General features: G+C 41.2%; 1 protein-coding gene across 1 annotated transcript; it reads right to left on the bottom strand.

The window, feature by feature from the left end:
- Positions 1-1,772: 1,772 nt before the first annotated feature.
- Positions 1,773-23,931, bottom strand: LOC139322193 (rab9 effector protein with kelch motifs-like). The gene is made up of 8 exons (XM_070951245.1): positions 23,910-23,931; positions 14,467-14,688; positions 12,813-12,892; positions 10,418-10,496; positions 9,230-9,276; positions 7,033-7,153; positions 6,708-6,894; positions 1,773-6,093 (listed from the first exon to the last, which is right to left on the bottom strand). Exons 2-8 carry the CDS (start codon positions 14,624-14,626, stop codon positions 5,409-5,411), a joined length of 1,359 nt encoding a protein of 452 aa, XP_070807346.1. The 5' UTR covers positions 14,627-14,688; positions 23,910-23,931; the 3' UTR covers positions 1,773-5,408.
- Positions 23,932-25,583: the final 1,652 nt, after the last annotated feature.

Raw genomic sequence — 25,583 nt, 5'->3', positions numbered from 1 at the left:
AAAAGTTTCTTTCATAGTGGAAGTGATGTTAAAAATGCAAATGTTCCTCACTCCACTGTACATGCTCTTCCTTTCATAGCTGGTTGCTGCTTGTGAAATAACACAAGCTACTTTGCTTTGATCTGCAATACTTGTTTTAAGCAATTGCTTCATAAAATAGTATAATGGGAACCAGAGTGGGGGAGAGGGAGGGGTTATTGAGGCAAATAACTTAGCGTCAATAACCATAGGACATATCCTGATTACCAGACCTCAGGAGGCATGACTTTTGAAATAGCTTAGGTAGCATTTAATTGGTTATTGATTTTTCAGACATTTCCCTGAGCCAAGATAAACCCACTGCTTTTAGGAACCTTGCCTGTATTTTAACAAGGGATGAAAATATTTAGGGTGACGCTATCTTAATTCTTGATGTAAGAATGAGAGGTTGGTGAACATGGTGCTGTTTGCCTATTATCCAGAAAGATAGCTTTGCTAACTTTGAATTGTCTGGATAATCCTAACCACTAGAATCTTGTGTGCTGACTTTTTTTTTTTAAATAAAAAAATCCAATGGCTGTTGTCATTTTATTTTACTAACCTGATGTACAGCCGTGACAACAAAAGAAATTAAGATAGCTAGTTCTCAATTTTGCTTTATAATATATATATATATTAGGAATTACTCTTAAATTACAGTATCACTGCCTCGTTTGGCAATATATTTACTGACTTGATCCTTAATATAACTGACAGAATTTTCCAAAACATAACCTATTTTCAGTTTTTAAAAAAAGGAAACTGTAATGTGGTATGGAAAATGGAATACTATTATTATCAGCACCATATTTATCAGTGGGTAAAGTCTACTTGGCAGTTATGTACAAAGACATAAAATTACAGCTATCACAACATAAAGAATTGAAAGCCTTTTGTCAAGAGAACAGCCTCACTGCAGGCTTCAGGTCTCTAATAGGGTATCTGGTGGAAACTGCCTTAGTGTCTCTTGTGATTGATTAAAATGGACCAAAACAGCAGATTCTTTTACTTTGACTAATGAATGCAAAATTGCAATTTGTGTTTATTACCAGCCATTGTTCACTCTCAAGCTGTCCAAAGAGGCTTAAATTAGCTTGCATTTTTAACGGGCAATCTTGTTTGACTGCTGAAGCTTTTCCTCTGGTAAAATCATTGTGAAGTTTTTCCTACAAATGCAATTTGCCTGCATGCATAAAGCCGAAAGTCATTCCAGATTTGTCTCTTTTTCTTTACATGTCACACATTACAGTACTTGTGTCTCTGGGCAAAGATGCCCCAAGTGGAACCACACCTTGTTGCTCCATAACTAAAGTGTCTGTGATTATTGAGGCAGAACAGTTTGGACCTCTGTTATTAACGCTAAGCATTAACATTCCTCTTGGAGCAAAATGTTCACCTATTCTCTGTGAAACAGAATGCATGTGGAGTAACTACAGAGCATTCTGCAATAACATTCCTAATGTGATTGTTTTGATTACAGATTCCTTTGTTCTCACATGTTTTCCCTAATTGGACAAACTTACTATGAAGTATGTAAGAACTTCTATTTTGATTGTTTTTTTTTAAAGAAAAATCTCAGACTAACTACTGTATTTGTATCTTTTTAAACGATGTAGTTGCTCAAAGTATAACTTATTTTTTTAAGTATTGTGTGTATGAGTGTATGTGTGTGTAATAAGTCATGCCAGATGTACAAATTATGCTAGAATGATTGCGCTAAATACTGTATAAGGGAACAACAACTGTGATTTGTAGGCCACTTGGAATCAATCATAAAAGTTGTAGTTTATTTCTAAATACAACGCAATTGTACAAAATGTCTGCTTAAGTGTTTTTTCTTCTAGCAGAACAATGCTCTAGCTGCTGATCCATGTATTTCAGAACGCTGACAAAATCGTCTGTTTCCTTAAGGATATCCTGGTTTGGAGTGATATCCTGCTTTTCGCAGCAGAAGTGACCCTACATTTCTACTTCCTGGTGATAACATATAAGCGAATGTTAACAAAAATAGCTGCAATAAGGAGGGGAAAGGAGGGCCGCATATTTGACTTTTTATCCCTAATGGGAACAATCAGCATACAAATGAAGAATCAACAACTCCTCTTGTTTCCCAGCTGCAATGCCCCAGGAAATGTGTCTTACAACATATCAAGTGTTCAGTCATCTTCAGCCAAGCTGCAAATCATTCAGCAAGTTTATGTTTTTGGCTCCCCACCCCCCCTCAATATGCCGCCATTTTAAAAAATCAGAAATACATATTATTATTATTAACAAAGTAATTAAAATCACAGTGAATAACATATTTACAAAATTAAACTAATATAGTTTAGCCCGGGTATAAAGATTCAGGCAGTATAAAAATATAATTAATAAATATAACTTTCGTAGCATATAAAACATTTTCTTTAAAAAAAAAAAAAGCATTCTCAAAAAGGCACCATGCAGGCTTTTCCTGATGCTGTATATACTTCATTATTTTTTCCCCTCTCAAAAATTAAGAAAGAGTAACTTTCAACGGATCATTTTCTCAACGTGTAATGTATTTCGTATAGACTGCAGTTGGAAGTAACTATGACTCTTAAAAGGGACGTAGCTACAGGCTTGGCACCTCCTAGTGGTGACTGCTGGATATGGCACTTTAAGTGCCAGAACTAAGATCCAAGCCAGCCCTCCACAGGTCTAACTGCTTTGTGGAGGGCCTGTTACTAGATACTAGCCTTAATATAGAATCAGTACTAATCCCCCCGGAATTATGAACACCAGTAACAGACAAGAATGCCAATAGTCAACACAGAACGGACAACCATAACTTCCCGTGCTTCTGTAGTTCCCAATTTAAAAGTAAAAGGGGCCTCAACCAACACCAATTACACCGCCACCCGGCAAAGGTGAACACCGAGCACGTAGCAGCCCTTCCCACCAAACGCCTGGCACTGACCCAGGAGGAGGATGAAGCACTAAAAGCATGCAGACAGACACTGGGAGAGGGGAATGATGAAAACAGTATTGTTCACCCTCCTTGCACCCTATTTCCTGGGTCAATCGCATGAAGCGATTAAAAAGCATCTTCAATTGACCAATTGGGTTCCAGCAACTGACCCCCCAGAGAGAATAGAGCACCGTCGTATACCAGACCACCCAGAGAGATCAGACTCCACTACACACCACACCAGCCCGGTTGCATCCCCCACAAATGGATCGGGCTTTGTTACTGATATCTCATGGAGACACGCCCTCCTGGTAGCCGTGGCTAACCATCTCAAGAAGACCAAGATGGGGGCCAAGGAGCTGGCCCAGATCGCCCGAGTCTTTCAGAACGGAGAGATTAGCAGAAAGCAGTGCAGGGCCCGACTAAACCAGCATGCCAAAAGCTGGTTCCCACACACGTGGAAGCTATCGGCGACCAAGCCTGCTGGAGCGAACTGCCAATGGAGCAATAAGTCCTTCCATAGAGCAAACTATGCCCACGTTCAAAAACTACAAGCTCCGGTGTTACGAAGCTGCCTCCACTGTCTTGTCCGGACACTGGAGAAACGCGTACAAAGGACCGGCACCAGTGCCGCCGGAGATGGAAGAATACTGGGCGCAGTATTCACCACACCGAGCACAATCGATGATAGTGTACCTGCAGAGCCACCTGCAGAGCCGCCTGCAGTCCTGTGGTCCCTCATGGCAGCCATAACCCCGTCAGAAGTCACAGCCGCCCCTTATACCGAAGACAGAGAATCCATCGTCTCCTGGGGACTACAGGCCTATATTGATTGCCTCGACCATCCTCCGGGCGCTCCACAAGATCCTTGCCTGGCACCTCCGAGATATGCTCCAGCTCTCTCCCCTCCAGCATGCGTTCCTCCAACAAGACGACTGCAGTTGAATGAGTAATAGCAAAATCACTTCTGACATTACTGTGATGGTGCAAAATAAAAATAAGGAGCAAAATAAATGATTTTGCCAATTTCCAAAATGTTAAATCAGTGAATTCGTCCCAGAAAATACATAGCCATGTCTGTGAAATGACAGAGAGGATCGGCCCAATGTGGATTTTTTATGTTAAACTAATGACATTAAATCAGTAAAATACTAGGCCAACTGAAAACCATTTTCCCTTTTCTATTCTGCACAAATGGCCTCTCCCTGGCCTGAAAAGCTGACCACCCATGTTCCACTCTCAGTGCCAAACTTCTTTATATAGTTGACTGTTTGCCAAAATCCTTCTTCTGTGATTTTGGAAACAAAACATGCCTAGGCATTCTTGGCAGTGTGAGCTTCACAAAAAACAACAACAACCAAGAAGCATCACTGCAGGATATCGAATTATTTGTATGTGACATGCGTAAGGCCAAGTTGTGCTTGCAGTTGCATACTTGGTAGGGGATATTATAAAACGGATGACATCAGATTAAGAGAGACTTTAATCTGATGTCATCCGTCACATGCATGGAATACTGCAAATTGATACGGCTAGAGTGGATGAATGTATTTTGATCATATTCGGAGATCTATTTCTAGGCCACTTTCAAGTTATGGAAAGAGAGTGCTGTAATGCAGAAGTAATTGCCTGTATGCCACTACTCTCTGGGTTGTAGGGTCAGAAAGAGCCACAACAAAAACAACTGGAGAACCTTATTTCGATGTGAATAAAGATTCTCTGAACTGTGCTGGAACAGACACAATTACTCTTACAGATCTATAAAGTTATATGGCTCTGGCACTTTAACTTGTATTGGAGGAGCTAATATAGGAGCCTGATGAATTTCATATTTAGGGGAAATGCTGTTTTAAACAGTACAGTCCAACAGCTAAGCAAATGCTAAGAAACACCCTCCTCCCCCGTTCAAATATCATTTCAACTGCAAACTCAAGATCATAGAGGAAGCACCTGTGTTAACCTGTTAAGATAGCCAAACAATTGTTAATCTAACATATATCAGAATCCACAAGATTAGTTTACAGTGCAAATGCAGAATATTGGGTTTGCTGAATAAATGATGGTTAAGTTTTAAGTTTTCCTTGCATAAGCATATAAGCCTGCCATGCCAACGCAGCTGCTGAACTGAGCTTAGTCATGGGAATGATTTCACTGCATCCTTTATACAGGCAATTTGCAAAGGGCTTTGAAATGGCACATGCACACAAAAAAATGAATGCAACAAACGGCTGCTGTTGCTGTTTCCTATTCATGCTGCCTCATCTACATCTGCAGACCCAAGTTGTCCACAGAGCAAAGAGGTGGAAAAAAATCTCACACTAAATGTTTTACGGATTCCCGTGTATTTCGGGGGTCATACAAAGTTTGAATTTAGGTTTCATGGTACAATTGCAATTCTTCCTAGATGCTGACTTCACTGAGCTTAGGCATGTCTTCTACCTCTTGAGAGTGGTCTGGTATTTTAAGTTCCGTTTAGTTCAATTTGCCAAAATGAGATTGCAGACAAACTGGACAGAGGTTTACCGCCAACAAGTAGCATCACAACAGAGGATTCACAAATGTCTCCATGTTCATTTTTCAGAGTGTCCAAGCTTGACCCTCTATTTGTTAGATCCATGGTGGCAAATTCCTGTTCCTTGGCAATGTTGAGATATGAGGTTCTTTCTTCACACAGCAACTCTGCTGCCGGATCTGAATTCAATTCTGCACTGGATGTGGTTTGATAGGAAGTGAATCCTAGAGAATCCCTTGAAGACTGGCAAAACGTTTTCATTTCTATGTCGGAGCCACCCTCGTTGTTGAGTATCTGGTACATGGGCTCCTCGTGAAGATGCTCAAAGAAACAGGTGTGCTGTTTAGAAAGAGTCAGTAGCTTTGAACAACGCTTTTCTTTAGACTTCAAGCAACCAAGCGATCTCAGTGGGCAATCAGCAGCCGCTTGGGAACCAAATCCAGTTGGCAGCATCTGGTGATATGCTTTGGAAGAAAGCGCCACTGGGCTAGGCAATTTTATCCACATTTGAGATGGGAAATGATATTGCCACAAAGTACTATTTGGCTTATTGCTAGAAAGTCCTCCGCCAAGGACTAGCATGGAATCTTCCAAGATTAAAGCCGAATGTCCCACCACTCTTGGAGGTCCCTGGCTGGAGGCAAACACAGCAGAGATAAATCAGCACAAGGGTGACACTTACGCTCATCAAAATGGGCTCAACTTCCCAATGCTTCTTTCCAGTCAGGGTAATGCATGGAAAAGTCATGAACCACTTTCTATACTTTCCACCCCAAACAGTTCCCATAAATTATGTATTCGGGTATTGTTAAAAGGCATGGGAATATTGTCCATGCTCCTTAAATTGTCTCCTCTGTTCAAACACTATCCATTCATAACTGGGCAATGGCTGAAATAAAAGGGGTGAACCATGTAATCAAAAATGTTTGCTTCTAGAAAAATAAGACCCTCCCTTCCAACAGTACCCATATTAGAAACTTCAACTCTTTCCTTGCCTGTGCCTTCCCATGCCACTCAAGTCCTCCTTGGACAACCTTCTCCCTATTTTCAATTGATGTGCAAACATCTTTAAATCCCAGCTAACATAAGTGGAACATTGTGATGCTAGTCTTCACGGGCTAATGTGTAAAAAGATTGACTTGCTCTTCTGTGCAACTCTAGGAACAATTGGCAGGGGAGAAACAGTTGTATCTTCACCCTCTTAAACTCCTTTTGCAACTGCTAGCGAAGTTACATTCAAACAGTTACCTTCTCCTGATACTGGACCAGTTGGTGGCTATAAAATCCCACATCCAGAAGTCCTTCTGTTCACTCAGTCCCATTAATCCTCCAAACAAATACATGCCATTGCCATAAACCACAGCAGAATGACCATGTCGGGGACCTGGGCTACTCCCACTGGATGCAGCTGATAGAGGGGCCCATTGTTTTGTATCTGAAGGAAGATGGTTATTAGAGTTCATTACCTTTTAAATAGGTACAATACATTTTGGATGTTTCAAAGGGTTTTTCCTCGCATTATTTACCCATTAGATGAGTAATGGGTAAATAATGCTGAGAAAATGTAACTTACCAAAATGAAAGGTCCAAAATTCTTGGGAAGCACCTTTAATGTCAATGTAGCCCCCATATATATACATATTGCCCCTGTAGACCACAGCACTGTGGCCCTTCCGATTAACAGGAACTTGAACCTAGAGATGGAGAGTGAAGAAAAAATGAACCAACCATCCTTAATTATCGTTGCCATCACACCAATAGAAAGCAGGCAGATATCGTAAGGCCGTGATGGCGAACCTCTGGCACACGTGCCGGAAGTGGCACGCAGAACCATCTCTCTGGGCACGCCAGCCATTGCCCATTGCTCTTCTGGGTTCCGGTGGGCCGGCCAGCTGGTCTTCACATGTGAGGGAGCGCCGGAAACCGTAAGAGCAGCAGCCCGGTGTGCATGCGCATGCAGGGAAGATGATCCTCCAGTTTCTGGCATGCATATGCGCACCGGCCAGCTGGGTCTTTGCATACGCATGCTCACCAGAAACCGGAAGACCAGGTGGCCAGTGCACGTGCGTGCCAAAAACCAGATCATCATCTTCCCTGCACATGCATGTGCAACGAGCAGCTGCTCTTCCAGTTTCTGGTGTGCGTGTGCGCCCCCGTTTTAGCACTCAGTGCCGAAAAGGTTCGCCAACACTGTCCTAAGGCATTCATGCTGGTCTACTCATATGGAAATCCTTTATGTCCTCCCCAGCACATTTTAGCAACATCCTTCAAAAATAGTGTTCCTTTCCGGTTTCTTTACATTTATCCCTATAGATCAGGGGTCTCCAACTTTGGCAACTTTAAGCCTGGCAGATTTCAACTCCCAGAATTCTGGGAGTTGAAGTCCGCCAGGCTTAAAGTTGCCAAGGTTGGAGACCCCTGCTATAGATGGAATCACACTAAAACGATTGAACATCTCCATAAATTAAGAGAATGCACATGCATATGTATGTAGATATAAAGACATAGATGGATAGAAAATAGAGAGATTCCATAAATATATTATTATATATTAAACTATATTTTGTGGAGGTTGGAGAAGAAATGACTTCAAAGTTTCCTACATCATACAGATGATGTTCTACTGCTAAACAGGAAGGAAAATGAGAAGTCAAAACTGTCAAAATATAACTTTTGACTAGGTCTGTGGAACCATGATTGTAAGGAAACTAGAGGGATCTATGCATGGATGTTCCACATTTGTTTTGCCTAGAGCCACACACAAGACCATGCCCCTTTAAAGACTAGGAATTGAATCGAGCTCTCTTGGTTGGTCTGAGTTAAGAACTGTGGTAGTGCAGATGCCTTCCGCTCCCTGAGTTTCTCCACATTTAATACAGGAAGGCTGGTAGTGCCTTTTCCAGCTAACAACATGTATTAAAAAGCATAAGCTTTTGTGAACTACAGCTAACATATTCATAGAGTGGCTAGTCTGACGCAGGATTTAAATTGCAGGGAGGAAGGGGATGGGAAAAGAGGGAGAGACAGGTTGGTTATGGGGAAACTCCAGTAACTTTAACAAGTGAATTCAATCTGTGAAAGAATAGAAGAGAAGAGAAGAGAAGAGAAGAGAAGAGAAGAGAAGAGAAGAGAAGAGAAGAGAAGAGAAGAGAAGAGAAGAGAAGAGAAGAGAAGAGGAGAAGAGAAGAGAAGAGAAGAGAAGAGAAGTTTTTATTGGCCAAGTGTGACTGGACACACATGGAATTTGTCTTGGTGCATACGCTCTCAAGTGTACATAAAAGAAAAGATACATTCGTCAAGAATCATAAGGTACAACACTTAATGATAATCATAGGGTACAAATAAGCAATCAGGAAACAATCAATATCAATATAAATTGTAAGGATACAAGCAAACAAAGTTACAGTCGTATAGTCATAAGTGGAAGGAGATGGGTGATGGGAATGATGAGAAGATGAATAGTAGTGCAGACTTAGTAAATAGTTCGACAGTGCATACATCGCATACATAAAATTAATTGCAGCCAAAGAACCACTCTTATTTCAACATTCAGAATTAAAGAGATTCATTTCCAAACGTGACGTGTCAATTATGTGAATGACCCAGAAAACCAAAAGCATCATCATCTTAAACTTATCCTGCTACCTCATGGCTGTGGCTCGTCTAGTCTGGAGCATACTTTTCAAAGTATGTAACTAAGCAAGCTATTTGGTCAACAAAGCAACAGGTTTCATGGATGATTCATTATATTTAGTTGTGTTATTCCTTACCACACCCGCTACTGCTGCGAACCGGCAGGTTATCCACTTGGTTGCATCTGCAAGTGTATAAAATGTCAGTCATAGCATTAACCACAAGAAGGTGCTACTGATCTGCTTGCAGTGCTATGCAAGCACTAAAAGGAGAGATTGGCAGGAAAAGTTGCAGGTTGTATTTCCTTTACCAACAACACGCAATATAAATACAGCTCCCAATACAATTCTCAAGGCAGTGAATGGCAATGTTCTCTTCATTTTAGGAACTGTTTCTAAACAGCAAAGCAAATATCACAATCTAGAGCTGTTCATGTGTGTCAGATGACGATTCCCATGATTTTTGAGCAAGTTAATGTTGAATACTACAGGTTTGAAGCCATTGAAGAGTATCAATCTAGAACAGGGGTGTCAAACTGGTGCCCGTGGGCCGGATGGGTCATGCACAGGCTACGCCTACCTCAGCTCCGCGAATGGAAAAAACGTAGCAAAACGTCACGTGATGGCAATGTTGCCGTGACGCGGCAAGTTTGATACCCATGATCTACAACAGGAGTGTCAAACTCGATTTCATTGAGGGCTGCATCAGGATTGTGTTTGACCTCAGAGGCTGGGCTGGGAGTGGCCAGGGTGCTGTGCCAGAGAAAACAGGCTCCTGTGCCCCATTTTTGGCAGTGATGGCCTCCTGCAGCCTTCTGGCAGTAAAAACAGTTTTTGCCGTTTTCAGTGCTAGAAGGCTGTAGGAAGCCATTGTGGCCAAAAATGGAGCCTGGGAGGGCCGTGCACAGCCCTCCTGAGCTCCGTTTTCACAGACAGAGGCACCGCGGGCCAGTCTTTCACTGTTTCCAGGGCAGCCCCGCAGGCCAGATCTAAGCACCCCGTGGGCCGGATCCGGCCTGGGGGCCTTGAGCTTGACCCTCCTGATCTAAAAGGTTAGCTCAACTAAGGTCAATTTAGACAAAGCAATTGTCTGGCTCAGCTTCTGTGGGGAGAAAAAAGTTACAGTATCTTCTTAGTTCTCCATACAAGCATGCAAGAAGAGGAGGAGGAGACTATTATTGGTTTGATATGTTAATCTGTTCTTTATCTACAACCCTTTCCAGAATAGGTTGTACATGAATAAAAATACACTGATACAAACTAGTACATATTTATGAAATACATGCATAAATATATCGGAAGGATAAAATCTGTCTCATTCCACACCTGTGTCATACATCCATAGAGGATTTCTCTTCTGTGTGAAAGCTGAATCCACCATTCCACCAAAGATATACAGGATATCCTGAAAATACAATAATAATTTTCCAGTGAATCACATTTGCATTTTCTATAGTTCTTTGCCATTCAGTGTGAGATTCAAACCAAAGTCTGAAAGTTTCATTTCTTTGATAAGCTTAATACAAACATCTTCAAGCTCCTATAATTACAATATCAGGAAGCATTATAAATTACCACTTCTTTATATGTCAGTTTCACATGGTTCTATGTTCTTCTCAAATCCATTTCATCAAAAATATTCAACCATGCTTCAGTATGACTTTAGAACCCATCAACGAGGGAAGCAAAGAACGGATGCATGTCCATAAAGTTACTTTAATCCAGTTTCCAATCCACAATATCCACAATATCCAGTGACAGTTCACAATATCCAGTGATAGTTCATTTTTCAGCATGAATTAAAACCTAAACTGTTCCTCAAACAGTTTTTTTTATTTCAAAAGCCAGTTATTGGTAGTATTATGTTAATAGTGTTGTGCAAAATGCTACTCATGATTGAGTTGATTTAAGTGTTTCCCTCATTAAAACTACAATTGAAAAGCAGCACAGATGGCATCAATAGGCACAACAGATAGAGGTCACACAGATTATTGTAATTGAACAAGGTCCCTCCCTCCACCTAGACCTTCCAAGTATTTTAGATTATACCATTTGGATCTACAAGCCAATCAAAGTGGACCTCTAGTGGATCATAACTGCTGGAAGCATTTGGTTGGCAAACATTATGGTACTGGCCTGGCAGATGATACAGTGTTAAGACCCCCAGAAAAAGAGTCTTTAAATAAAATTTGTAAAAAAGTGCTCCCTGAAAAGTCTTTTTGACAGCTTCTGCACAAGAGCTACTGTTTCAGAAGGTTTTTTTTAAAAGTGGCCTTAAAAAAATGTATTTCATTATTCCTCTAAGCAAGGGGCCCAACCTCAGCAACATTCATCATTCCCTCTCTAAGTCAGCTGTATCACAGCTGTAGTGATAGTAAAAGGTTATAATTGAGACCATGTAAACAAGAGAAAAGTGACAGGCAACGGAGTTTAGGTGTGCTTATTCTCTCCCTTTCTAAATGCATACATTAGAAGAAATCCACTTTGGAAACTGAAGAGGGTCCTAGCCTCTTCTTTTGACAACTCTCTTATAATAGTTTAGCTCACTTGCAGGAAATCCTGCTACAGGAAGAGATCAGCTTCAGCTGCTAAAACAACAACAAAAATCCCCAGACATTCCTAACTTGAAGCAGGGGGATACAGAGTAGGCCCATTATCAGATTGAGCCACACTAGAACCATTCATTTGACTAGGACTAAGGTGAACCCAAGAGTCACACTCGGTTATAAAACTCCCTGACCAATCATTCTGTCAACCTAACTCATAGAATTAGAGGATGTCTTTGAGTTCCCTCAAGAATGGCAGAATATAAATCTATGCAATATAGCCATAAGAACAAATAAGCCAATGAAATGCCAGTAAAAGGGGAAAACAATCTACAGGTAGCCCTCAACTTTCCACTGGATGTTTAACAACCATTCAAATTTATGACAGTCTCTGAAAGGGTGTTTTATAACCCACAAAGCACTTCCAGCTCTGCCTATTGTAAAACATGGTGTCATCCCTGTCATATGACTGCATTTCAGCTCACATTTAGTTTGATTGGAAGCCATCCAAGTTGATCATAAGATAGCAATAGCACTAGCACCTAGACTTAGATATAGCTTCACAGTGCTTTACAGCCCTCTCTAAGCGGTTTACAGAGTCAGCATATTGCTTCCAACATTTTACCCACCTCAGAAGGATGGAAGGCTGAGTCAACCTTGAGCCTGGTGAGAAATGAACTGCTGATCTTCTGGCAGCCGGCAGTCAGCAGAAGTAGCCTGCAGTACTGCATTCTAACCACTCCACCACCAAGATTGGTGACATGACATGGTCATGTGACCATGGGATACTGTAACTGGTCGTAAATGTATTTATTAATGTAAAACTTATAATATATTTACGACCAGTTACAATATCCCATGGTCACATGATCCATGATTTGCAATGATTTTTTTGCCAGTTTCCAATATTATTTACTAGTTTCGGGGGGGGGGAACCAATCCATTTAGTAGAATGGATTTGCTTAAGAACAACATGATTCATTTATTGACCATATGATTCAGACTTACAATCACATGATTTGCTTAATGACCATGGTAGAAATGGCCCGAAAATCAGCTCGTCACATGGGTACCTCAACTTACAACTGCAATCAACTACAAACGAAATTCCAGTCCCAATTGTGATTGTAAATTGGGGATTCCCTGTAAAGTGATTTATAGCTAATATAGCTTGCCTGATAATCCACCATTGTGTGCTCTTCCAGTTCTTCTGGGCCATCGTTTGAATTTTCCAGTTCCTCCCATTCATTAGTCACTGCAGTAGAAAGAAAGCGTATGATAACATCAATGCAGCTTTTTGATTAGCATTTGCACTTGCTCTCTTTGGAAATTACAATTTTAGTAGCAGAATCTGCAAATCAAATCACATCCTGGATGAATGGGTTAGGGTTAGGGTTTGGGGTTATAGCACCCTGAAAAATAGGTCCAATTTTTTACCCTTCCCGAACACTTAGCTAAACATGCATTTCAAATACCTCCTGACATCTTTTTCTTTTTTGTCCCACTAGCTATCTGCAGAGAAATATAGAGGGAATAACATCAGAACACAAATGTTTGACATTAGAGAGGGAGGAGAAGAATTGGCTCAGTTACTCCTTTTGGCTGCAGACTTGTGCATTTTGAAAACGTCACTTCAGCCCTATGTTCTTGGCAACAGTCAAGTATCCTGTGAAGTCCCGGGGTTTTCATGTTGTAATCAAGTCTTCATAAAATCCAATTTGGACCATTTCCATTCCCACTATGAAACAAACGTCCCTCTATTCCAGATATAAAGCTATTATTCTATTACAGGTAGTCCTGAACATACGACTACAATCGAGCCCAAAATTTGCACTGCTAAGCAAGACAGTTGTGAGTTTTGCTCCATTTTACAACCTTTCTTGCCACAATTGTTAAGTGAATCCCTGCAGGTGTTAAGTTAGTAACACGGTTGTTAAGTGAATCTGGCTTGTGGGAAAAAAGATCGTAAGTCACTTTTTTTTTTTTTTTTTTTTTTTTTTTGGTGCTGTTGTAACTTCAAACAGTCACCAAACGAATTGTTGTAAGTCCAGGACTATCTGCATAGCAGTCTACCATTTTATGTCAGCTTTGGAAGCCATATTAGGCCGGAAGCTCCAATGCTGCCACCTTCTCATGTGTGGGAAAATAGGAGAGGGGGTTAGTAGACATAATAGCATTCTTCCTGTCGGTCAAGGTCAGGGCGATCCAGCATCTGGAGGAAGAGGGATCAGGGGCTGGGTTGAGGTGAAACGGACGTTGATTGGAGCATGTGACCAACTGGGGAGAAAGGGGTTGGTTTTGGGAGCTCTGACTTACTGAAGGAAAACCTGGGCTTTTCAGATTCGGGTTTTCCCAGATGTGCCAGTTTGCCTATTCTAGTAAAGAGAACTTTGGAAAATGCTTGCTTCTGCGTCTTTACTTGGAGTTGGGTTTTTTTCTGGAACGCTGACATTTTAGATACTACACAACTAGCTGAAAAAGTAACTTAAATGCAGTCTTGCTGGAATATATCATTGAGGCCAGTCTGTTTCCAATAGGAATTAGCTAGTCACCTCTTCATGGTTGCGAAGGCAACAAAAACAGTATATAAAAACGGATTTGATAACCGATTCATAGTTATAGCTATATAACACCTCATTAAATATCTAATTAGATTATTAAAATGCTCCAGATTATCTTGCTTGGAATGAAAAAGCCATTACAGAAAAAGCCATTACCTCTGCCTGGTGGCCATTTCAAAAACAACAATACACTCCAACAGGATTGCATGATTGTAGCTTTAGGCATTTCTTTTCATGGCCTAAAAAAACCAGAAAGAGCATACTTTACCTATTTTGAATCTCCAGAAATCACTCAAACTAGTATTTCTCCGGCCACCATAAACATAAAGGAATCCCCTACAGATGCAGCAAGCATGTTTGTATCGATCGCAGGGAGAAATTTTGCTCTGTTTCACTGGGTTCCATGAAAATGTTGTTTTCCTTTTCATCCCTGTGTTAGCTGGAAAACACACCCATGTGGAGATGACGTCCTCCAAACAGTAGCTCCAAGCTAAAAAGGAAACGAGAGTTAAGAATGGAGATAGGGAGGTTACCGCAACCATTTCTTTAATTTGCTTATTAACTGAATTGGCATAGGCTCACCAAAAGTGACTCTGGATGGATAAAAATGACATATATGAAAAATGTAGACGACCACATTAAGAATTAAATAGTATAAAAAAAAAACCAAATATACTGTAGAAGACGGTTGTCAAACTCGCCACGTCACGTGACGTTTCATTATGTTTTCCCCCTTCGCGGAGCTGGGTTGGGCATGGCCTGCGCATGACCCATCCAGCCCACAGATCGCTTTACTGTAGAGGATAAAAATGAGCACCACAATAGAACAATCTGGACGTATCTCCGGCTTCCTTTACATGATGGAAACATTACTGAGAGTAAATGTGTTGTCTATGATGTTAAATATATCATATGAGCGGAGAGAAATTGGCCCTGTTCATACAGTACAGCATGCTTTATTATAACTAGTGTTGCAGTGGACTGGAAACAGTTAATCCCAGGGACAGGAAATTAACAACTCTGATTAATAGCCTCGGGAAATACCCTGCTTCCAATAAAAAAAGTCAGCAAGTACCCTGCTTTCAAATGAGAGTATTTATATATGCAATCAAATGAAGGAAACAACTTATTTTAGTGCAAAGGAAAAACCTGTTTCTTTTTGTATAGTAAAGGAATCTGCATCTGTACACACACACACACACACACACACACACCAGTGGTGGGTGGCTCCCAGTTTGCCCCGGTTCGGGTAAACCGGTAGTGGCAGGGGTGGGACACACGCCATCAAAAACGCTCTGCACATGCATACTAAGAGCGAACCGGTAGCGCCAGGATTTGAAACCCACTACTGATACACACACATACATATATATATGCAATAACCAATAACCAGTATTCTTCCTATCAATAGGAGAACACATTAATTTTTACAGCAACGTTATTTTGTGATGCAAAACCCCAACCTGAAAATTCACTCAAAAGCAATTGTTGTCTCCTGTTAATACAATTGGGATGGTGGTCGTTTCAGTGCAAGATGGGCCAAGATCAATAAAACACAATTTTGGTCATGTGTAAAGAATTAAAGGGCAAAAGCATATCCCACTGCAAGTAGTCCTTGACTTATGACCCCAATTGAGCCCAAAATTTCTGTTGCTGAGTGAGATATTTGTTAAGTGAGTTTTATCCCATTTTACAGCCTTTCTTGCCACGGTTGTTAGATAAATCACTGCAGTTGTTAAGTCAGTGACACAGCTGTGACCTGACTTCCCCATTGATTTTGTTTGTCAGTTATACCAAACTGCTGGTATAATTTTTCTCATGAAAAAATGGCATTGTATTGGTGCCAACAATTACACAATGTACTAAGTCACCCCGTAAAACCAGTTCTTGATCTCTATAAATACATTGGCAAAGCAACAATGGGAGAGCCTTCTCTGTGGGGGCACCTGCCCTATGGAATGAATTGCCCCCAGAGATAAGGAGGATTCCAGATCTACGCACCTTCCACCGCGCCCTCAAGACCTTTCTATTCCAACAAGCCGGGCTGGCCTAACTCTTTTAATGAGGACCCGGTTTGTGGGGGCAATAAGCTGACTTTGTATAAAATATACAAAAGGATGAAGGCTATTGCTTAACGCCTTGTAAGCCGCCCTGAGTCTCCGGAGAAGGGCGGCATATAAATCAAAAAAAAAAAAAAATTGAGTAATTTAGTTCTTAATTTGATTTTAAATTGAGAGTGTTTTAATTGTCGTGGGCCAATACTATTTAATTTGTTTTAAACTATTTTTAAATTTTGTATTCTATGTATTTTTATCTTCGGCCCTGAGTCCTTTGGGAGAAGGGCGGTATATAAATTTGAACAATAAATAAATAAATAAATAAACAATGGCCCAAAATGATCTAAACACGTTTTTTTTGTGTGTGTGCTATTATAATTACACATGTTCCTCCACTCTCTTTTGAGCACTGTTGATGGTTTTGTGCTTTAGCATATGGTTAAATTGACTGCCATTTTTAATATTGTCATACATATTGTTTTCTCTTACTGACATTGAATTGTTTTTTCACCGTATTACTGTTCTAATTATAGAAAAGTTGTGTGAAATGTTTAAAGAAAATACAAGTAGTCCTAGACTTACAACCACAACGGAGCTCAAAATTTCTGTTGCTAAGCAAGGCAGTTGTTAAGTGAGGTTCACCACATTTTTGAGGAGTTTTTTGCCACAGTTGTTTAAGCCAATCATGTAATCATTAAGCAAATCCCCCATTGACTTTGCTTGTCAAAATCCAGTTAGGAAGGTTACAAATAGGGATGATCACATGACCCCCAGAACAGTATAACTGTCATAAATACAAGTCAATTGCTGAGTGCCCAAATTTTGAGCACATGACCATGGGGATGCTGCAAAGGTTGTACTAAATGTGAAAAATGGTCATAAGTCACTTTTTTCAGTGCCATTGTAACTTTGAATAGTCACTAAACAAATGGTTGTAGGTTGAGGACTACCTGTATTACCAATTGTGATACCTTACCAATTGCGATACCAATTGCGATACCAATTGCGATACCGTATCTGAGGACTAATTAATTCATGCTTCTTTTCTTAAAAATGTATCAATTCACTTATATTGGTATCTTTCCCAAGAAAAGATAGAAGAAGATAGATAAAAGATAGAATTCTTTATTGGCCAAGTGTGATTGGACACACAAGGAATTTGTCTTGGTGCATACGCTCTCAAAGTACATAAAAGAAAAGACACGTTCGTCAAGATTCATAAGGTTCAACACTTAATGACAGTCATAGGGAAACAGTCAATATAAATCGTAAGGATACCAGCAGCAAGGTTACAGTCATACAATCATAAATGGGAGGAGATGGGTAATGGGAACGATGAGAAGATCAATAGTAATGCAGATTTAGTAACTAGTTTGACAGTGTTGAGGGAATTATTTGTTTAGCAGAGTGATGGTGTTCGGGAAGCTCTTCAGCTATTAGAGAATTATAAGCTTCTTTTTTAAAAAAAAAAAATCTACAGTTCTTAAAAATAAAGCTGGGGTTACATGTCATTTTATAGCACTGTTATGTTACATTACACTTTACAATCCACTTAGCTAACATGACATCTGTTTTCAAAACAAAACTTTTTTGGGACACACTTAAGTGCAATTAATTGCTTTTCATCAATGAGCTGTCTGAGAAATAACTACTTCAAGCTTTTAACTAATGGACAAAAAAAATATATACTGTGATGCCCCCCCCCCCATTGGGGGGTCCATGTTAACTGGCAGAGCCAGGTTTTTAGGCTCTTCAGAAAGGTCAGGGTTCATTGCATTGTTCCAAATCTGGGATTTCTAGCAAGCCAGCAAAGGCTTCTCTCATCAGGACTAGATAAAGAAAAGACCTGCTCTGAAGTGAATTCTTATAGCTGTCCCTGAGGAGCTCTGCTGATGTAGTGATATGTGGGAATGACCCTGAGGGTTGCTGGGAAGGGAGAAGCAGCTGCCTACGGATAAGAGAGGGCAGAGTCACAAGCGCATAACAGGCAGAGAAAGAAACTCAGAAAGACTTATCAGGCTGTAGCAGAGACAGTGGGAGATTTATATTTTCAGACTTGCAAGAGTCCATTAATGTGGCCTTACAATTAGCTCATCTAGACAGGTTTCCTATTCAGTCTACCTAGGAAAACTGACTGCTGCACTTCCATAATTTTTCATGTTCTCTTTGCAAGCAGCTCTCCTCTCCTAAGCAAGGGGCTCCACTTACAATTACCATCTCACTATTTTTATGCAAGGCAGGTCAATTTACTCATATCCTTACAAATTATAGCGGGGGGGGGAGAGGGAAAATAAGTATACATAGAATTCCATTTTCTAATTTTTACTGCACTCATTTTCTGAATGGCAGGTAACCAAAGGACTGAAAAATTCTGTTAAAATTAAATCAAGATAATCCTATAGAAAGGGACGTGGTGGTTCAGTGGCTAAGATGCTGAGCTTGTCAATCTAAAGGTCGGCAGTTCAGCAGTTCAAATTCCTAGTGCCGCGTAAGGAGGTGAGTCCTGTTACTTGTCCCAGCTTCTGCCAACCTAGCAGTTCGAAAGCACGTAAAAAATGCAAGTAGAAAAATAGAGACCACCTTTGGTGGGAAGGTAACAGCGTTCCGTGCGCCTTTGGCGTTTAGTCATGCCAGCCACATGACCACAGAGACGTCTTCAGACAGCGCTGGCTCTTTGGCTTTGAAACGGAGATGAGCACCACCCCTAGAGTCGGGAACAACTAGCACATAGAAATCTATAGAAATCCTTTTTGTCATTTCCTGGTCCAATCTTCAGCCCTGGGATTTCCTGATGTTCTACCTCTGAGCTACTAATCAGGTCCAACACTGCTCAGCCATTCCAATATCAGCAAAAGTCATCTGGCTCCGGCCACATATAGTGACCAGTTTAGAAAGAGGACTCTAACTCTATAAAGATAAGATTTATTAAGGTCCTTCATCCTAAAGAATTAGAAAGCTCTGAGAAATGTTCTGGTTTGTTTTGATCTCTGGAAGGAGGACGGAGATTTACCCCTGAATAACTTCCCCTAAAAACAGGATCATTGCTCAGCTTCTACTTTAAAGTCACACAGAATTAGGACAGTATCTGGATTTATTTCTGCAAAAGGGCAGAATTGGCATAGCCCCATGGCAGCAGAGTGGGGAGAATCACTGGAGTCTACCAGCATCTGTCATTCTTTTGTTCAAACATGTGTACCCCCCAAAAGCACTTTAGAGGAAGTTATATCCAACTCCCACATACATAAGCACATGCATACTAGGACAAGCTGTGTCTCTTTGGCCCCCAAAAGAATATACTGTATTGAGGTCATTAAGGTCAAAAGCTTTATAGACAAGCCCAGGCAGTAAAGATTAGAATAGCTCATGCAAACTATTTAATCCATCAACCACTTTTAGAGCTGCAATATGTGATATGGCAAGGGATCCAATAACAAGTAAAACTGACCAGAGAAAAAAGATCGGGGTATTCACCAAATAAGCTTCAAAAACTGTTTTCTCAGGAGCTACCGTATTTTTCAGACTATAAGATGCACCTGATTATAAGATGCACCTAAATTTAGAAAAGGAAATCAACAAAAAAGTTTTTGGCCTCCACAAATCCTATTTTCAGGCCTTTTTTCAGGCCTTTTCCAGCCTTTTTTTTGGCCCATTTTCAAGGCTTTTTACAGCCCATTTTTGAGGCTTTTTCCAGGCCGTTTTTTCCCAAAAAAAATTGGCCAAAAAAAGTCTTGAAAACAGGCCCAAAAGGCCTCAAAAACTGGCTGAAAAAAGCCTCAAAAACGAGCTGAAAAAAGCCTCAAAACAGGCCCCAAAAGCCTCAAAATAGACCCCAAAAAGCCTCAGAAATGGACTGAAAAAAGCCTCAAAAATGGGCCAAAAAAAGCCTCAAAAACAGGCAGAAAAAAAGCCCCAAAAATGTCCCCCCCCCCAAAAAAAAGGCCTGAAAAAGGCCCGAAAATGGGGCGTGCAGAAGCAAAAAAAAACCGGCTGGCAGGTGGGCAGGGCTTTGGCAATATTCGGTCTATAAGATGCACAGACATTTTCACCCCATTTTGGGAGACAAAAAAGTGTGTCTCATAGTCCAAAAAATATGGTATTATATTTGTTGCTTCTAAGGTAGAAAGATGCAATGGTGTAAGAAATCACTAAGTATGATTCATCCCTTTCTGTTCCTCTTTCTCTCCAGGTTTTTTCTTTTCAAATTAAAAAAAAAATCGTCAATTACTGTACATGCTTAATATAAAGTTAACTGGAACCACCAAACGTTTGCAAATTCCCTCTTCTTATTTTGTATCAGCAATACACAAGGAGATGAAAATAAATTTATTCAAAAGACAGGAGGTGTTTGAAGCTAAAATACAGATGGCACTGTCTCTGTTGCAAAAAAAATGGAAAATATCTAAGACGAACAATTCTAAAAAAGGAAAGTGAAAAGGTTGGGGCTTTCTTTGAACATCAAGGAAACAAAGATCATGTCTACTAGAAAACTAGAGGAATTTAAGACAAATAATGAGATGGTTGATAAGTTTGATTTTCTAGGCTGCAGTATTGGTAAAGATAATTGTACAAAAGAGAAAGAATGATGAACAAAAAGGAGTGCATATAAACTCATGAACTACTGTGACATTTCAGACAAAATTTAGAATGGTCCACATACACTGGGCTTATATCAACGGATGAACAAATTTAGGAAAAAGATTTGCCTCCTGCAATGCTGGAAGAAACTGCTTTACACTTATTGAACAACCCAAAGGACCAACCAGAGTATTAGAGGAAATCAATCTCAGATGTTCATTAGAAGCAAGGATCTCAATACAAAAGCCATGTTAGACACATCATGAGGGCTAGTAGAAAAGATAATGCTGGACAAGAATGGATTGAAGGAGAAACCAACAGCACACGAGGGGGCTAGGCAGAGCATAGGAAGCTATACAAATGCACCTTCAAGAACTCTATAATAGCAATAGCACTTAGACTTATATACGGCTTCAAAGTGCTTTACAGACCTCTCTAAGCAGTTTACAGAGTCAGCATATTATCCCCAACAATCTGGGTCCTCATTTTACCAATCTCAGAGGGATGGAAGGCTGAGTCAACCTTGAGCCTGGTGAGATTTGAACTGCCAAATTGCAGTCAGAACTAGCCTGCAGTACTGCATTCTAACCACTGCACCACCATGGCTCTAATGCAGTGATTCTGACATACAACTGGAGTGTAATATATGTTTTTTTGGCTATTCAGTAAGAGGCAGAACAACCTGGAGAGCTTTTATCCATAGAGTCACCAGGAATCAACTACAGATCTAAAGAACGTAACAACGACAAATACATCTTTAGTCACGCTGATGAAGGGATTCATTTATGTATTTATCAAATTCATTGGCCACCCATCTTACTACAGAGTAATTCCATGGTATCTTGGGCAAGCCTTATTTCTCAAGCTAAATTTCCCCCCAGAATTTGATAACTCAATAGTAAATTATATAGATAGTAAAGTTCTACCAAAAGAAAAGTTCTACAGAATGTCAATAGTCCTCAATCCCAAAAAACTGAGAAGGAGGCGGTCCAGCATGAATTAAAGCCAGTTTGCAAGTTTCTTATTACTTCACTTTTGGTTTTGTAATTCTGACTGATATGGTATCAGATTTCCTCTTCAGTAAGATAACAGTACATATTTACCAACAGAGAGTAAATTCAGTGTGAGAACTCATTTTAAAATACACAGCATTTTGTCTTTTGCCCTTTCCTGAACAGCAAGACATTCTCAGAAGGTGCTTCTGGACTTTCTCGGAATATTCCAAAATACCTTATACTTTGCACCCAATAAAAAAATCTGAGGGCTGCAAAAGGTCTCTGTGGATTTCAGCTCTGGAGCTTGTTTTTCATACCAGGGCTCAGCTGTTGAACATGAGAAGCAATAGGGGAAGGAAAGGTCATTCACTCGCTAATAAATGTCTATAAGCAGCTGCCACATACATCTAGGTTTTGGGTAGTAGATATTCCCCATAGAAGTTGAAACTTAAGAGACACCCCAATACAAATTTGCATTCGTTTAACAGAGCACTGATTAAATATCTCGCAGTGCTAGAAAACTGCAAAGGCATGCTGCAAAGTGCAAGTTAAAGGGCAGATGTTGGAAGAAATCAGTGATTTTCTCCCCCATCATCCTTTAAACTCAGCAGTATGGGAGCAAGCAGGAAAAGGAGGTGATCTTTCACAACTCAACCAACACAATGGAAGGGGCGGAACAGTCAGTTATGAAAGAAAAAAAAATGATATTACACTATTTCCTTTTTGAAAATTCCTCTGAAGTTGAAGGAAATGAAGCCTTAACTACACAAATGCAATAGCTCTCAACGGGTGCTCTGAAGACCCCTGGAGGTCCTCCTGGATCTGCAAAATCAAATAACTATTTTAAAACGTTTCCATTTTTAATTTCTAATGCACCAACCTCAATAAATGTACCCCACATAAACCAAAGTCCTCAATCACTTTTGAGAAGGTAAAAGGGGTCTTTGGATCAAAATGTTTCGACAGCGGCTAGACTAATGCAACCTTTCACCCACCCCCACCCCCCAAAACTAATTATTGCAAGAGATCAGCTTGCAATCACCTGGAGAAGCTACCAGGTGGATGGGATGCACCCTCCACCCCCCTCCCACCCCCACCCACCCTCCAAGAAGATCTGATGGCTCGGGGAGGTCTCCTTACTTCTGCATGAAAATTCAGAGGGAAACCAATTCAAAAAAGGCAGAAAAATCGAGAGACACAAGCGCTCCGGGAAAAAGAACGTGTGAATAAGCTCCCCCATCTATCACGTTTTTTAAAAAAGAGGGGGGAGAAACCAGAGGCGAGCATTTAGTCATCGACGCGCGGAAAGAATCCAATTTTAAAGTTAAAGTGGGGGGGGGACCCTGATTTTTCACCATTTACACAACCCCCATCACCACCCCCGTCACAACACATACCGTTGCAATCGGTTGCCGCCTTGCATGCCTTCGGCAAGCCGCTCGCCTCTCAGGCCAACCCTTTGCCGTTTCCTTGCGGGTTTTCGTCCCACCCCGTCCGCCGCCTTCTCGCAAAAAACAGCCTCCCGCCCGCCCCCCCTCCTCCTCCGCTATCGCCGCCTCCTTCAGCCTCCGCCGCTGAGGAGGCGCTCGGAACGAACCGCTCGCCCCCGACTCCAAGGCCCCGCGCGGGACAGACACGCCGCCCACGTAGGCAGCGACTGGCTGAAGGCGCGGGAACGCGCGACTTCGCCTTTTTTTTTTTATTATTCCCCCCCACCCACCACGCTTCGGGTGGGAGGGCGCCGTTCTATGCATAGGAAAAGGATGTGGCCCGTTTGATAAGAGCGGGGAGTGGGGAAATGTACCGATTACACGGCGAGGGTTTTGGCACGTCAGGATACGCCCCGAGCGGGTCAACCCGCGTTTTTTGTTTTTTGTAGTTCTACTGCGTCTGGGGAACGCATCCTCTGTGATTTGGTAGGTCGTAAGAACCTTAGAAACGCAGGTCCGAGAAATAAGGGATTCCGACCGTGGGCAAGCACAGCATGCAAAATACCTTCCCTAGCCGGAATTCACGGAGTCACGGAATTCACGCGTCACGGAGACCCACCCCTCCCCAATGTGCTTTGGTTTTTTTGGCGGTACCTTTTTGTGGGAACGTAGCTATCGTCAATCACTCGTCGTTAAGCAACCCTCCCTTTGCTTGTCATTGGGGATTTAATTCCAGGAAGGCTTTCTCAGCCACTCCGATCCTTAGTCATTGTTGATCTTGCGTCTTAAGATATCTGAGGAGTTAAGACACTCTCGGAATTCAAGGAAGTCTTCCTTTTCCAAGTGAAAACGCTCACGCATTCCTGACACGCATAAACTTGGAAGAGAGCCTCCACGGAGCTCGGGGCCAATAGCGGAGCCTTTCCCAGTTGCCTTAGCTGAAATGCTGCCCACCCACAGCCTCCAGCTGGCATAAAACCCAGAGAACTGGGAGGTTGTGATGGGTGTTTCTCTGATTAAACTTAGGGTTTTGTTTTGTTTTGTTTTGTTTTGGCACGGAAACCCGCTCCCAAAGATACGTACGTAGCAGTGCATTTTACGATTAAGTTACCCTTTAAAAGATGAAGCCAAGTAAGAGCAGTGACAAAACCTCACCCCTAGGAGAACTGCCAAGAAAGAGAATTTGAGAACTCTTGCACTTCTCAAGATGTACGCCTTGTATATGCATAGGTTTGGTCTTTTTTGTTTAAAGCAGGATCCCTCAGTCTTTTGCAGCCCACAGGCAAGCGTTTTATTTTTAAAAACTATGGAATGTGCAACTGCAAAATAGCTTCTCTGAAACTGTGATTAATTCCAACTGGTTTTGAAAATCCACTTATTTGCTCAATCCACAATATAACATTAAGCCATGATAAGGCTTGTTTGGTTTGGGCTTAATGTGTTGTGATTTATAAACTCTAATTTGTGGTATTACTGAAGGCATTGTATCTTATTCAACAAACTATGTTTTGGTATCATGCTGATGATATCAAGCTTTGTATGTCCACCCTTGGCAAATTAAGAAATGCTAAATATTGATGTCCTGTTCTGTGGCTGGAGGATATTCTCTTTATAGAGAACAACAGGCTTCATCTGAACCCTAGCAAGACCAAGTGCCTTTGAGTTTGGGGGCTGTTGGTTACAGGGATTTAGCATATTAGGTTCTGGATGTGGTGGCACTGCCCCAGACAGACCAAATGTGCAATCTGAGGCTTCTCCTGATTCATGGTTCCTGCTCAGAGCAGTCAGGAGGTCCTTTGTGCAATTCCATGTTTCCACAAAATGCATTAGTTGCCCATATACTTGTGGGTTCAATTCAAGGGGCTAGTTATGACCTATAAAGTATGGCATGGGATGGATTATTTGACAAACCACTTCTTCCTGGTTACATCTACCCATCCCATCACAACCAGCAGGAGAGGCAGGATATAGGTGTTTCCTACAGAACTGGCTGTACCCAGGAAGATATATTTTTCTACCCTACATCTGCCTGGGGCTCATCACCCCAGATCTTAGATTGGCCTTGATAGTCCCAGTCTTTCCATTCCCACCCCACTCTGGGGCCAGCCAGAGGTGGTATTTGCCGGTTCTCCGAACTACTCAAAATTTCCGCTGCCGGTTCTCCAGAACATATCAGAACCTGCTGGATTTCACCGCTGATTTGGGGGGATTTTCTAGTCTAGTCTACTTCAGAGGGATAACATTGTGCAAAAACAGATTTTGTGGCTTGTAAGCCATGAATAATAGTTTAGCAAACCCAGCCAATGATAATGTATTAAATAAGTGCTG

Source organism: Pituophis catenifer, unplaced genomic scaffold, assembly GCF_029215685.1.
Source record: "Pituophis catenifer annectens isolate HBS135680 unplaced genomic scaffold, rPitCat1.0.hap2 SCAF_1, whole genome shotgun sequence".
Taxonomy (NCBI): Eukaryota; Metazoa; Chordata; class Lepidosauria; order Squamata; family Colubridae; genus Pituophis; species Pituophis catenifer.
The sequence above is the reverse complement of the archived record's forward strand: the minus strand, read 5'-3'. Positions and strand labels throughout refer to the sequence as shown.

Coding starts and splice junctions, on each gene's coding strand:
- LOC139322193 (XM_070951245.1), bottom strand. CDS start 14,626: ATGAAAAGGAAAACAACATTTTCATGGAACCCAGTGAAACAGAGCAAA. Junction 7,154..9,229: donor TCGCAGCAGTAGCGGGTGTG/GTAAGGAATAAC, acceptor CTCCATCTCTAG/GTTCAAGTTCCTGTTAATCG. Junction 6,094..6,707: donor TGGTCCAGTATCAGGAGAAG/GTAACTGTTTGA, acceptor GTTTGCCTCCAG/CCAGGGACCTCCAAGAGTGG.